The following is a 15,415-nucleotide window of genomic DNA, read 5'->3' as shown; positions in this document are numbered from 1 at the left end:
TGGTTTATTGTATGCATTTGGAAAAGCTAGAAACACCTTGCTTACTTAAAAGGAAGAGAAAAGAGACATAGTTTTAGGAACAGCTGGGACACACCAATGTTCTCCACTGAGTACACAGCATAAAGGACTGGGGTTAGTTAGAAGAACTTCCTGGCAATAATGAAGGCACCGTGGTACAATGGAAAGAGCAGGTGTTTACATACTGGTTTGATTGTGTGACTGTGGACAGGATGCTCCATTTCTCAGAATCTCAGTTTGCTCATCTGTAAAATGGGTTCAGGGACATGTACAGGTCACAGGGATGTGGTGAAGATTAAGTGCAATAATCTAAGCATTTAGCATAGAAAAAGATCCGTGCAGAGAAGGCACTAACAAGTGTTTTCCTCAGTCCAGGCACTGTACTTAGCAATTTTTATATGGATGATCTTATTTAATATACATTATCTGTGTGGGTAGTAGGTAGTGCTGTTACCCCCATTTTACAAGTGGGGTAATTTGTGGTACAGAAATGTTAAGAATTCTTAAGTGGCAGAGCTGTGCCCATACTTCATATTAGGACCCCCGGGTCCCACTCCAAAGCAGTTAAGTTAGACTGAGGTGATTCCTAGAGGCAGGGGATTGGACCACATGGCTTTTCCCAAGCTCTTCCTTTTAGTCTAGATACTGAAGGAGGTAAGAAACATCCGTGCTTTCTCCTAGTCACTAGCTCCCTTGTTGCCAAACAGCCACTCCTCATCCACCCCTCAGTTTCCAATCACTGTGAGAATTTGGAAATGGGGGTGAGTTCACTGCCAGGAAAAGTGATTCAATTAAAAATCTCAGTTTTCAACAATATGACCAAGCTCTGTGGTCTGTTACTTCACACTCAGCATAGCTGTGCATCCTGGTCAGTAGCAGGGTAATGAGGGTTTGCTAATTGCCGGTAGCTGGGGGTGGGGAGGGGAATACTGTAGTGAGCTCAGGCGCTGAGCTAAGTGCTTTTCTTGTGTGCTCCCAGTCCCTTCTCTGACTCCCATGCCACGCAGTCCCCCTCCTTACAACCAGATCAGCTTCATGATGACCACAACTGCAGTGTCACAGCAGCAATCAGTCAGTGTGTGGTGTGTCAGGCACTGAGCTGAGCGCTTAACCTGCACCATCATCTCCATCAACGTCTTTCCTTCTTGCCATCATTCCGGGAGGTAGCTGCTGTCCTAATGCCTGTTTTACAGATGTGGAAACTGAGGCACAGAAACACAGAAGGTCCACATGTTAACAACCAGCTCTGCTTCATTCTACAGTCTGCATTCTTAGTCACTAGGACATACTTGCCTGCCCTTATGGTTCTAAGAGAATGACTTAAGGATTTCACCTTCTGAACCACCTTGCAAGCAATTAACAAAACACTTATCAACCTATCATCTTCCTGCAAGCCTGCCCTCTTCAGTCATCCTTTTCCAGAATGCTTGGTCCTTCTGCATCCACCACAAGCTCCACTTGTGAGCTCCTTGAATCCTGTAGGCACCTCTTTAGCACTTGACACACAGTAGGTGGTCACAGCTTTTAGTGGAGCATAAGAACCTATCAGTGCCTTCCAAGTTCTCATCCTAATCCCTCTCTCTTTGTCTCCTAACCCTGGGCTCAGCCATGATGAGCCTGTGCCTAGGACTGCTTGGCACACAATAGGTGCCAATGCTATGGGTCAGGAAGGCCATGTCTGGCATAGGAGTTATGCTGTAAAGATGTGAGGTATCTTGTTTTCCACCTTGAGGTGTTTGAAGGTCAGCTTTCCCCTGTTCTACTCATCTTCATGTCCCTGCTCTGGGCCCTTGGAGCCTCCCCGTCTTTATGTCTCTGTCCCTTAAAGGGTTTTCAGAAGGAAAGCCTGAGAGAGTAGCTTCTTTAGTCAGCAGAGGAGATGGAGGGTTGAAGGCGGAGGGGTCAGACATTCTGATGTGAGAGCCGAAGGGAAAAGGGGCGGCTATCACTTCTCTGGTTCAGCAAGTGTCACCAATAACCAACCTCCTCAAAAACTCACTCCCTAAAAGAGAGCTCTGGGAGAGGCTCAGGGGGGCTGATGGGGACGTGGGGACTGGACAAATCAATTCCTGCTCAAGGTAATTATAGGACACGTGCTGCTGCCCCAGCAGGGTGAATCAGAGGCTGAGCGTCTCTCCCAGGGCAGCCAGAACGATTAGTTAGTAATAAAAACCTCATCACTCGCTGGGAGAGAGGCTTGGTGATTGTAAACTTATGCTTTCTCATTCCTTCCAAAATTTGGGAGGGGGAATTTATATAAACAACCTTATCAGGGGCCCTGACCACCAAGTTGAATGTTTTGAAAAGGAAATGTCAACAAGGCTTTCAGAAATCCAGCTCCCAAGTTCCCAGGATGCGGAATGGCAGGGTAGATGATGTTGTGATTCTAGGCTGTATGCTGGATTTTTTTCTTTCTGTTTCCTTTTGTCCCTCTCTTGTCTGCTTGCAAGTGATCTTTAGGAATCTTTCTGCCACACAGACCGTCTCAGAGACTATCTGGAAGAAGGGGTTATCTCAAGCTGGAGCCCCAGGAACCCCCTCCCCCTCTCTCACAAACAGCAAGCACCCCCAGCCCCCAGCAGCCCAGCTCTCTTCAGGAATTCAGCAGAAGTCTCAGTCACACTTTGGAGAGGACGTTAAGATGTGGGACCAGCCAGACATCCGCAGCGGTCATCAGCTGCCCAGAATGGATGGACAGGGAAGCAAAGCCAGGGGGCAAGGCATGTCCTCAAGGAGACTGTGACCCCCTGAAGTGGTGGCTTCTGAAGCCTGTGGGTGTCTCTGGACCCTTACCCTGGCCAAGGCATGGTCCCAGACCCACCCAGACTCTTCCTAGCCTCCCTGGAGACCCCTTCCTCGCTTAGGGGTCATAGGGGCTCATCCTTTGCTCCATCCCAGCAGCCCCAGAGAAAGAGTGCTGGGCATCAGAACCTCTGGCTTCACCTCCAATCAGGGGTGACACGCGCGGTGGGGGAGGGGGCAGAGGTTTTCTCAGGCTGGAGTGGATGTGGGGGGGGCCACAAGAGAAGTGAAACCCCAGAAAGCTGTGGGGAAGTGCGGTCAAGTCACACAGCCCCCACTGGACACCTTCGGGGACGCGGATCGCTTCAGATGCTCATGCAAATACTCGAATCCACGCGCACACTCACACCAACACATACACCATGCCCATCACCTGCCACGCACGCTCGAGACGCGCACGCGCGCGCACACACACACACACACACACACACACACACACACACACACGAGTCCCTGACAGGCACAGCAACTTCCTTTCTCCCCAGTCTGGAAATGTCCGCTGTTGCCCTTAGGCTTAAACTTTTTCAGAAGGGGCGCCAGGGATCACGCGCCGAGGATGTCTAGGCCTGGGGGTTCTAGACAGGGTCGCTCCGCATTCGGGGGTCCCGGCTTCCTCCCTCTCCCCCACGCTCCTCACCTGGTAAACCGAGGCACAGCAAGAGGCTGTAATAAACCACGGGCACGAAGCCCAAGCCGCAGGTCGAGCCGGGGGACCAGGACAACGAGCTGTTGGCTACGAGGTGGGCGTGCGTGTGCTCCATGAGCTCGCCCCTCGCTCCTCTCGTCTCCGTGCCTGGCCTGCCAGCCCCGCTCTGGACGCTGGTTCGGTGGTGGCGGCAGTGGCGGAGGCAGCAGCCGGAGCAGCAGCGCCTTTCTTTCTGCAGGACTTGCTTCTACCTTTGGCCGTGGTCCCCTTTGCTCCCTCTACACCTGCCCTCCTGGAGTCCTGGCACGGCCGTCGCGTAGGGCACAGGGCGCTGGGCACAGGGACTTGGGAGGGGCTCCCAGAGCCGGTTCGTGCGCCTCCCACCTCGGACCCGCTCGGCTCCCGCCTCGGAGACGGGGAGCTGGGGCGCTGCTCCCCGCAGCCAATCAGCAGCTGCCTGGACGCGGATGGTGTGGCGAGGGGGATGCATGGGAGGAGGGGGTCCCAGCTGCCTCTCACAGCTCCAGTTTGAGGAGAAGAGTGAGACCTGGAAGCCCCAGAGGAAGACCGGGGTGGGAACAAGCTATCCCTCTGCGGGAGGGGCGTGGTGTGGGTGGGACCTGCTTCCCCGCAGCGGCTCTGGCTCCGTACTCCTTCAGCGTGTCCTCAGTTTGCCTTGCTCGATTCTCCTCCCAGTCACTTTTCTTCCCCGTTGCTAGTGCTCTGAGTCCATCTCCATGTAGAGGATCCTTCAGCCAGGGCATCGGAGGGTGGGGTTGGGGGGTGGGGAGGAGGCTGTCGGAGCGAGGATGCTCAAGGTTTGTCGGTACTCTTGGGCCAAAGGAACAGTGCTTGAAAGGAAGTGTGCGTGCGTCTCAATGCGTGTGTTGATTCTGGAGAAGGCCAGAGGTGGACTGTCCCTGAGCTGGAGTGCCTTTGAAGAGGATGCAGGCTGGCTGAGAGAAGTGTGCCGCAAAGACCTTCTGTCGGGAGTAAAGATGTTGCAACCACTCACACACAGACTCACCCACGCTCACACAAAGACACACAATACCCGGTTATGCGGGCGCGCGCGCGCACACACACACACACACACACACACACACTCACAGGCACGCGGAGGCCCTTTCATCCCTCAGCAAGACACGTGAAAACATAGGAGCACCCTAATCAACATGCACAAAGACCACACTCACGTGACAACTCAAACACATACAAATTCACGTGGGTGTCATTTGAGGGTGGTCTAGTTTGAAAGTTGAGTGAAGCATAGGAGAGGAGAGGTAAACAGGTGGGACCTAGGCAATCTTGGAAATTTTTGGCGCATAGACACCCCCCTTTTTCTTGAGTGTAGGAGGGTGGAGAGTTCCTAGTGTAGCTCTTCTAGAGGCCACAACAGATTTGGGCAGGGGGAGAAATCAGGGCTCAAGACAGCATGTGTGAGAATTAGGTTCTGCAGAAATAGGAGGAGAAGCATTTCCAGGGGGTCAATGCAAGAGCATGTGTTGAGCTCAGAGAAGCCTTAGACCTCTCTCTTGGCTTCCCAGCCCCTCCCCACTCACATCTATCTATTCCTGGGGAGAAGGAATTGACAGGGATCTCCCCAGCCTCTTTCAGTCTCCCAAGATGGAGGAGACCCCTGCTCCTCATGCCCAGCAAGGAGCATGTGTCCAATCTCCATCATTGTTAGGGGCTTTCCAAGGCAGGCGTTGGGGGTGGGGCTGGTGGTAAACCACAATGCATTCAGGGCCAGGCATTCTGCATAAGGGAGGCATTCTGGCTGGGTTTGTGGTGAATAGGGGGGCTTATGCCCCCTGAAGGGACAGATTATTACAAAGAGTCATGTGGGCCCAGTGAACACAGGTCTGATATCTCAAGCCAAGGTGGATATTGAAATTTTGTTGTGAACTCTTTCATTTAAATGTGACTACCCCAAACAAAAACAAAATGAAAACCCCACTGTGTTGATAAAGAAAGTAGTACCATTGCAGAAATTCAATACCTAGTGGTTCAAAACCCTATAGATTAGATTTGTCTATAGGCAGCAAAACTGAGATGAGAAGCTGGGGCTGGGAGGGGGAGTGTGTATGGTTTGGCTAAGTGCTCCAGTCTATTCAGGTATCTCTCAACATTATGAGTCAGGGATAATGCCTCAGGGCTTTGCACTGTCTGTTCCTTCTGCCTGCAATGCTCTTTCTCCAGAAAGCTGTATTAACCAGCTTCTTCACTTTCTTCAAGTCTTTCCCAATCAGTCCTATTTAAAATTGAAATCTCCACTCCTACCCTCCCAAATGCTCACTTCCTCTGCTCCTCCCCTGCTTAATTTTTCTCCACCGTGCTTAGTACCATGGTCATACCATATACAGTTTATTGAATTAGTTTGTTTCTTATCTGTTTCCCCTCTTAGAGAATCAGGGACTTTTGTCTGTTTTGTTCACAGTTGCATCACCAGCTTCTACATGGTGCCTGCATGTTGCAGATTCTCATTAAACATTGAGAGAATGAAAGGCCCCAGCACCTGCTGACTTAGGGCAGGCAGGGCATGGGGAGATGAGTTTATCTTTGCTTGTCTTTGCAGGCCAGAGTGTCAGAACATGGGATACTGTTAGGGTTGTGGGGCTCAGTCTCAGATTTAGCATGTAATTATCAAGTCTGATTAGCCACTATAAAAATAATTTGTGTGATTTGGTTCTGGGGATCTTGTTAGAAACTATAAAACTAGAAACTTGGCTAGGCAAAGGAGCAGGGCTGCATGGAGAATCTTGATGGACCTTATTTTTACTGAGCCTCTATTTCCCCATCTGTAAAATGGGATGAAGGAAACCAGGTGCATCTTATTCCAGGGATGCTGAGCAGGAAGAGAGGGAGTAGAGAGGTAGAAACCGTGCAGACTCTGATCTGGAGAATGGAGAATGGGATGGGGTTCACTGCTGGCTCCATTGAGAACTCTGGCAGCCTGTCAAGGTCAAAGTTTCCCAGGAAATGGGTGGGTTAGATGAGAAGAAATTTAAGGTCCTGGGTCAGGCTTTTAGTAACAGGGAAGGGACAGGATGAGTCAACAACGAAGTTTGTTGAATTTTGCTCAGGGGCTGAGCCACTTGACTGGCTCTGTAAGATAATGGCGTTCTTGAGGATCAACTGTGGTTGGCTAAATTCACTCACTTATTCATTCTCTCAACAGACATTTACTGAGCATTTAATGTGTATTGATCAGGACTGGCTGCATCATTGCAGGGCCTGATACGAAAATAAAAATACAGGGCCCCTTGTTCAAAAATTAAGAATTTGGGGGGCAGCAACAGCAGAGCATTAAACCAAGTGGAGAGCCCTTTTGAGTATGGGGCTCTGTGTGGCTGCACAGGTCACATTACCCATGAAGCCAGTCCTGCGTAAGGTACAGAGGTAGGAAATAAAAGATATGGGGGTTTATGATGAGACAGCTGTGTCTTAACTCATTACATGCACACAATAACACTATTAGCTCAATTTTACAGGTGAGGAAACCAAGGTTTAGATAGGTTTGGTAAGTTGCTCAAGGCCACCTGGCTGGGATTAGGTCCAAGGCTGTCTGGCTCCAGAGCTGGTGTTGGAACCACTTCTGCTTAGTGGAAGGACAGGTATACAACAGGAAACTGTCACACTGTAATTCAGGCACTATGACTTGAGGGCAGGGACTTCATTTGCCATATCTGCTGTATCCTCAGTGCCAAGAACATACCTAGTGCCAAGTGGGTGTTCAGAAATAAATCTTAAAATTTTTAATTATATTTATTTATTTTGAGAAAGAGAGACAGCATGAGTGGGGTAGGGGCAGAGAGAGAGGAGAGAGAGAGAATGCCAAGCAGTGTCCATGCTGCCAATACAGAGCCTGATGTGGGGCTTAAACTCACGAAACTGCAAAATCATGACCTGAGCTGAGATCAAGAGTCAGATACCTTAAATAAATAAATAAGTAATAGAAATATATGAATAATGTTAGGGGAAGGTGTTGAAAATTCAAATGCCTACGAGCCTGGACAGGAAATAAACATAAGTGAGACAGAACTATTTATTGTACATTTTCTACTTCCATAAAGAAAAATGCAGTCTCCCATTTTCCTGGAAACACTTGGCCCTCTGGGTCTAGCCTCCATTTCTCTACCCTTTAATAGAGGCAGTAGTCTAAAGGAATAATTCTTTTTTCTAGGGAAACAGTAGCACAAACAACATAAATTGTAACTAACACAACTTGGAGTTGGGAATGCAACAGGGAGTGGTGGGGACTGTAACAAAATGGAAGTGTGTACTAGCCACTGTACTGAATTCTGGGTATGAAGTTATTTTAAGAAGTTGACGTGGTCTCTGATTTCCTGGGTCTTAAGTACAAGACACAGGCATGAATCAATCCATCAAATACACACACATACACACATTTCTAAACTTGGATAAGTGCTATAAAGAAAAAGTCAAACAAATGAGAGAACATGTACCAGTGAGATCTGATGTGGTCTGGCAATCAGGGAAGGCTTCTCTTAGGAAGTGATATTTGAATCTGAGATAAGAAGTAAAAGACGACTAAGTGTTAATTAGGTAAAGGGATGTGGGGCTGGGGGTGAGAGGAGCATTTCAAGGAGATTTCAAATTCAAAGGCTCTAGGATGGGATAGAGAAGGACTCTTTGAAGAACTGGAAGACCAGGGAAGCTGGGGTGCAGTGAGTGGGGTGGATACGTGGAGCTGGATGTGGTTGGAGAATGGGAAGGGTCTTGTAGGCTGTGTTGAGGAGTTCTTTCTTTATCCATGGTTTTAAGCAGGGGAGTACCATGATTAGATTTTCATTTTAAAATATTTGCTTTGTCAGAGAGGTGGACAATTGATGGAAGCAAGGCAAGAATGGAGGTGGGAAGACAAGTTATGAGGCTGCCAAGTTGGACATGTGAGAAATGATGGTGGCTTAGACTAGGGCGGTATTGATGATGGGGTGGACTGCATCCCAGAAGGTAGGCGAGTGAGTGCATGAAGAGAGGAGAGAGAAAGAAGGGGAGGGAGAGAGAGAGAGGGATACAGAGAGAGAAACGTAGAGAGAGACACACAGTGAGAGACAGGAAAAGAAAAAGAGGGGTGCCAGGGTGGCTCAGTTGGTTGGGCATCTGACTTTGGCTCAGGTCATAATCTCACAGTTCATGAGTTTGAGCCCTGCGTTGGGCTCTGTGCTGACAGCTTGGAGCCTGGAGCCTGCTTTGGATTGTGTGTTTGTCTCTCTGTGCCCCTCCCCTGCTCCATCTCTGTCTCTCTCAAAAATAAGTAAACATTAAAAAAATTTAAAAAAAAGAAAAGAAAAAGAGAGACAGAGATGTGGAGAGAGACACAGAGATGTGGAGAGAGACACAGAGAAGACAGATGAATAGACAGATTGATAGAGGGACACACACACAGATTATGACTGAGATTGTTTTGGTTCAGAAGGTTGGTGAAAAGGGCTTGGAGCTCCCTAAGACCACTCTGCTGACCCGCTCTGTTCCCTGCCTCCCATAAGAGTGCAACTTGTGCTCTGTTTTCTCCTGACTTTACAAGCCTCCTCTTTTTTTTTTTTAATTTTTATGTTAATGTTTATTTATTTATTTTTGAGAGAGAGAGAGAGAGAGAGAGAGAGAGAGAGAGAGAGAGAGAAAGAGAGAATGAACAAGTCGGGGAGGAGCAGAGAGAGAAGGAGACACAGAATCTGAAACAGGGTCCAGGCTCCAGGCTCTGAGCTGTCAGCACAGAGCCCTATGTAGGTCTCAAACCCATGAAGTGTGAGATCGTGACCTGAGGTGAAGTCGGATGTTCAACTGAATGAGCCACCCAGGGGCCCCTACAAGGCTCGTTTTAAGGGTCACCTTGTCCTCCAAGCTTTTCCAAGTCCCCCAGCACCTCCCTGACACTGAGATCTATCTTCTATACCACTTACCACATTGTGTTCCCACTAGAGGGTTACTTGTTACCTGTGCTTTCTGGATTCACATCACCTACTGGGCAGGGTAAGTTTCCCTCCTCTTTGAATTTTCAGTGCATGACCTAACTGTAGCGTAACTTAACAGTCAAGAACTTGAACCCAGACTTGGGTGTGAAACCCATAGTAACTATTCGCCAGGATTATTTTTATTGAAATGAATAGAAAAAGAGCTCAAGCTATTTTTTCTTTTTTAAAAGCTTATTTGTTTATTTTTAGAGAGTGAGAGAGAGAGAGAGAGAGAGAACGAGCAGGGGAGCGGCAGAAAGAGAAGGGGACAGAGGATCCAAAGCAGGCTCTTTTCTGACCGCAGAGAGCCCAGTGCAGGGCACGAACTCATGAACTGTGAGATCATGATCTGAGCCACAAAGTCAGATGTTTAATCGACCTGAACTATTTAGTTTTTTAAAAGGAATGTATTAACTCTTATAACTGAAAAATACGGTTTTCTGGACTTTAGGCCTGGCTAGATCCAGGAGCATAAATTACCTGTACCTTTCTACCTATGGGCTCTGCTTTGCTTTGGATTAGCTGCATTTTTAAGCAGCTTCTTACAACATCTTAAAAAAGGTGGACACCAGCACACCAGCATCCCTAGATTTATCCTATTGGATTAGTAACCTGAACTGAAAGAGAATTTCAGTGAGGGTCTTCGGGAAGGCTCTCAATGGACCAATGGGATCCATGTGCCCATCTCAACTCAACTCACCATTTGAATTGGATTTCTGTAGCCAATCAGCACTGCATTGATTGGCCAGGTAGGGCTCATGGGCCTGGTGATAGAGCCAAGAGAAGCAATCCGTTCTTCCCAAAACACATGGATTATGAGAGGAGGTGGATCATTTATTCAAAAGAAGCTTGGGATTCTGTAACAGGAGGAATGAGAATAGATTCTGGGCAGGGAAAACCAACACATGTCTGCAAGCCAAGTTCAGCCCTTGGGATGCCAGTTTGCCGATCCTCTGTTAGAGATAAGTCATAGGTTTTATTTAATTTTCAATCATCTATTTAATTAAAAAATAGACTTTATTTATAAAAAGAAAAAATAGACTTTTTAAAGAGCATTTTTAGATTAATGGCAAAATCAAGCAGGAAGTATAGAGATTTCCCATAAAACCTCTGGCTACACACATACACAGGCCCTCATTATCCATGTCCCCCAGCAGACTGGTACATTTGTCACAATGGATGTACACATCATTATCACCCAGAACCCATAATTTACAATAGGGTTTACTCTTGGTATTGTACATTCTGTGGGTTTGGACAAATGTATAAGAACAAGGGTCCTCTATTACAGTGTCATAAAGAGTATTTTCACTGCCCTAAAAATCCTCTGTGCCTCATGCATTCATCCTTCCCTCTCCCTAATCCCTGTGTTTTATTTTTTATATCAGAAATATCTTCTGCATGTGCCCTAAGCAAATACTGCATGCTGAAGCTCTGAGGTAACATGTACCATTGCATGCCACTAACTGTGAAGTGTATCAAAAAGTCAGATGGATTGATGAGTAGATAAAAGAATGGATAAATATGTGTTAACCCAGGGAAATATTAATAGTAGAATCTAGGTCATGGGTATATGAGTTTTAACTATAAACTTCTTTCAGTTTTTATGTATCCTTGAAAATTTTCATAGTAAAATATAGGAAAAAATATCTTGTGTACTTTGTCTTGGGCATGTAGGTTATTACAAGCTATTGTCAAAACCAGCACCTTCTGGTGGTATTGCAGTTCTTGACAAATTCAGCCTTGGGAGTTGTTGCAGAAGACCATTCCTTCCTTGCTATTAGGCTGTCAAAATAGTACCTGACATTTCCCCTGATGTTCCTGGTTCTCCACTGACCTTGGCCAGCTTTACTAGAGCTTTTACTGGTTTGTCTTTGTCTGCAGGCTCTTGTTTGCTTTCCAATAAGAACTGTAGCATTGCGTTTCTCTGCTGTGTTTGTTTTACTGCACACGCATGGCTTGTGGTTGAGGGCGTCTTGGTGAGCTGCTAAGAATCCATCCATTCCAGTGCTCTCTGTAACAACCATTCACTACAGTTCTTTGAGGGGCATGCCAATTCTGATAGAATTTGGATAAAGTCTTTTGTTGCTTGTCACTGACCTGTTGAGGTGGTCAGTGATTGCCACAGAGCAGGAAGAGAATTATTTCCACAGTTGCATGCCTCTTTCTCAACCCTGCAGCCTGGTGGGGGAAGAAAGGGTCCAAATTGCACGTGGGCAAATTTCATCAGGAGGTGAGGAATGACAGAGGATGAGGTGAAGGAAACAGGGCCTCTGCCTGAGAGGAAGAGGGAAGCAAGGGTTGGGGCGTGTATCTGTGTCTTATGTGTACGCACCCATGTGGCAGATTGAAGGAGGGGTAATTGACCAGGAGGTTGAAGCATGAGGAAAACAGTCTTTTCTCTTTGGTTCAGAGACCCAGGAGACTCGTAAGTATCCTTTAAGCCTTTGCTCCTATCACCTTACCGGACAGGAGTGAGTTGGGGAAGAGAAAAGAGGAGGAGAGGGACAGAAAGAACAGGGGTGGGGGTAGGGGTGGAAAAGGAAAGAGAGAGGATATGGAGGAAAGAAATAAAACCACTCTAACCAAACTACCTGTCTCCTATCAGGCAGGGGAACATGTAATGTTGAAAAGTAAAAAAAAATAAGTCATACTGGTGGGTGACATACTGTGATTATTTAAGCATTTAAGTAATCTCTGGGTGGTCATTATTTCATGTTCAGGAGCTGTGCAGAATCTTATTCCCCTTCCTCGCAGTTTTGATTTCCTTTTGGAGAGTGATCCTCTCTACCTGGTGTGGTCTCAGCGAATTCTGGTGTCTGCTACTCATTTACAGAAACAGAAGGGGCCAGATCCTCTGGCTCAGGACTGTCATGGGTGGGAAGGCAGGTGTTCTAAACTTGGCCAGTAGATTCTGTCTTCTGGGGTCAGAATCTTGAATGAGTGAAACAAGGGCAGGAGAAGAGTTTGGATTTCATTTGTCCTATGAGGACTGTCTGGCAAGATTCTACTGCTCTGGAGCCATTGTTGTGGTTCTTGTTTCCTGCCCATTCTCAAATCTATGGCTCCCGGTTTCCCTGTGAGCCCTTGAGTACCTCGTAACTCCCAAGTTCATAGCAGCATTATTCATAATCATTAAGATGTGGCCACAGCCTGAATGTCCAATCATGGGTGAATGGACAAAGAAAATGTATATACATACAATGGAATATTATTCAGCCTTAGAAAAGAAGGAAATTCTGCCTAATGTGACAACATGGGTAAGCCTTGAGGATAATATGCTGAGTGATATAAGCCAATTATAGAAAGACAAATACTACATGATTCTACTTACATGAAGTATCTAAAATAGCCCACTCATGGAAGCAGAGAGTAGAATGGTGATTGCCAGGGGCTGGAGGAGGGGGAATGTAGAGTTGCTACTCAAGGGGCATAAAGTTTTAGTTATGCAAGATGAATACGTTCTCAAAATCTTACCGTTAACATCATGCCTATAGTTAACAATATTGCATTACACACTTAAAATCTTGTTAAAAGGGTAGATCTTATGTTAAATGTTCTTATTACAATTTTTAAAAATCCAAAAAACATAAAGATAGTCTAGGTAAGGCTTTGTAGAAAACAAAAACAAAAACAAAAACGAAAACAGAAAAAAACCCTCCCATTTGTTTAAGTTAAAGAAGGATTTTGTTCCTAGCAACTCAAGGGCATGCGTCGATCAACCAGTGATCTTTGTTGTCATTACAGTAACACTTCAAAACTGATGGAAATTTACTTTTAACAAATATAGCTGTGTACACCATTTTATTTTAATCCTCATCATTATCTGTGTGAAGTGGTCAGAGCTTAATTAGCTCATTTTACACATGGGAAATCCATGGCCTGGAGACAGCAAGCACAGTGCCCACATGATTACCTAGTGTTTGAGGATTGTGATACCCACAGAGATGATTCTGTCCAATTCCTATATTTTACAGATGAGAGAATTGAGGTCCAGGGAAGTTAAGTGAGGCGCCCATGGTCACACACTGCATTGATATCACAGCTGGAACACAAAGGCAGTTTTGACAACACTTAGTATCATGCCACTCCCAGCATAATTGACAACTGGCTCCAGAAGAGGCATGAACAGTAACTTGTTGTTGAAATCCTGTCTGTGGGTTATATGAGTTTCTTCTGATTTGTATACATTCAGAGGCCAAGAATTCTCATATACTATATAACACCTAGAATAGATGGTCAAGTTGTCAAACTAGTAGATGAGAGAAGGTTTGAATATTCTTTCTAGCCAGGTTATCACAAGAACATTCCCCCCATCCTGGAGCCTTTTTTTTTTTTTTTTTTTCAGCCACTGCACTCCAACTGCTGAAAAGTTCAATTTTCTTTAAGAGCCTCAGAAATAGTCCTAACAGGGAAGCATGGAGTATTAAGAGCAGTGAGAGTGAAGGTACTTACCAGAATCTTCCCTGCAGGGATAAAACATTGAAATGTACAGAAAGCATGACTCATCAATGTACAGATAAGGCGGGTTCTGCCAAGCAGCAACGAAGACAGAAGCAGAGCAGCTAGAAAGGCCAGCAGATAGGCAATCTAGTGGCTGGGCCACACTAGGTAGGGGCAGAGGAGTGAACTGTCCTGATCAGGAAAGTTTCAGAATGTCCTGAATACCTGAGCACCAGATGCTGTCTTCCCTGGAACAGCACTGTCATCCCGGGGACTCCACATTACTGACCTAAGAGACCAATTAACAGTGCAACATTGGGTTCTAGTACCACTCTGCCTCTCTATAGCTGATGCTGTGAGAAGAGAAGCTGCTGGAGATTTGGAGAGAGAATTTAGTGCTTGCCCAAGCATTTGCAGGTGAGGGTTAGCCATACACCTGGAAGCTAATTTCTAAAGCCAGCACTCACTGGAACTTTTTATTTTTTTAAATTTTTTTCTGAGAGAGTGAGAGAGAGAGAGTGTGTGTGCATGCATGCACAGGGGAGTGGCAGAGGGAGAGGGAGAGAGAGAATCTTAAGCTCAGTGTGGAGCCCGATGCGGGGCTTGATCTCACAACTTTGAGCTCCTGATCTGAGCTGACTGAGCCACCCAGGCACCCCTGGAGCCTTCCTAAGAGATGCATCGGAGGTTTTCCTAAGTTGACAACTTCTGATTCTGATAACAAACACTGTGATCAGTCAGCGTGGTGAGATTTCAAATTTTGCAGCTAGGTAGAATTGGGTTGAAGAGGCCTATCTGACTTTGGCTGCCTCACTTTTCCTATCTGCGTCACAGACTCCAACATGTAAACTAGAGATAAAAATGGCATCTACCTCACAGGGTTGCTATTAGGATAAAAGAAGTAAGTCAGCACTTCCTGAAATTTAGCCATTTGAGTACTGTGTGTATGATTTTTGCCACATGTACTATTATTAACATGATATTGCTTTTTAAGTAGGTATTTAAACTTTATTTTAAAATTAATTTTTATCATGTATAAGCAGACTAGTTTCTCGTTCTTTAAAAAAGGAAACCATTTAAAGAATCATGGAGTAAAAAAAAAAATAGTCACTAAAATTCTAGCCAGTACTGTAGCCTGCCACGGCTCTGAGTCTAAGGCTTGTTCATTTTTTGTTGAAAGGAGAGATTAGCAAGTGGTAGAGAAGTGTTAAAGACATGCTAGCACCCACTTGAGACTTTCCCTTGGTGTAATTAGAAAGATGGGTGAGGGATGAACTGCTCACCATGTGTTCCAATGTTATTTAATACTGGGTCTAGGAACCCTTAAAATTATATTCTCCATGGTCTCTTGTCCTAGTCTGTTCAGGCTGCTATAACAGAATACCTCAGAGTGGGTAGCTTATAAACCACATACATTTATTTCTATAGTTCTGGAGGCTGGGAAGTCTAAGATGGCAGAGCCAGCAGATTCAATATAGTGGCTGGTGAGGGGTTACTTCCTGGTTCATAGCCAGAGTATTCTCACTGA

The 15,415-nt window shown here is 46.0% G+C and overlaps 1 protein-coding gene across 1 annotated transcript in view; it reads right to left on the bottom strand.

The window, feature by feature from the left end:
• Positions 1–3,581, bottom strand: part of GPR139 (G protein-coupled receptor 139) — a 38,050-nt gene extending 34,469 nt beyond the window's left edge. Inside the window, exon 1 of the mRNA XM_047087193.1 lies at positions 3,458–3,581. Coding sequence (XP_046943149.1) covers positions 3,458–3,581 — 124 coding nt within the window. The remainder of the gene's footprint in view (positions 1–3,457) is intronic.
• Positions 3,582–15,415: the final 11,834 nt, after the last annotated feature.

This window comes from Lynx rufus, unplaced genomic scaffold (genome assembly GCF_022079265.1).
Source record: "Lynx rufus isolate CCGP_SWC_20201006 ecotype Redwood Valley unplaced genomic scaffold, mLynRuf1.p SCAF_23, whole genome shotgun sequence".
NCBI lineage: Eukaryota > Metazoa > Chordata > Mammalia > Carnivora > Felidae > Lynx > Lynx rufus.
The sequence above is the reverse complement of the archived record's forward strand: the minus strand, read 5'-3'. Positions and strand labels throughout refer to the sequence as shown.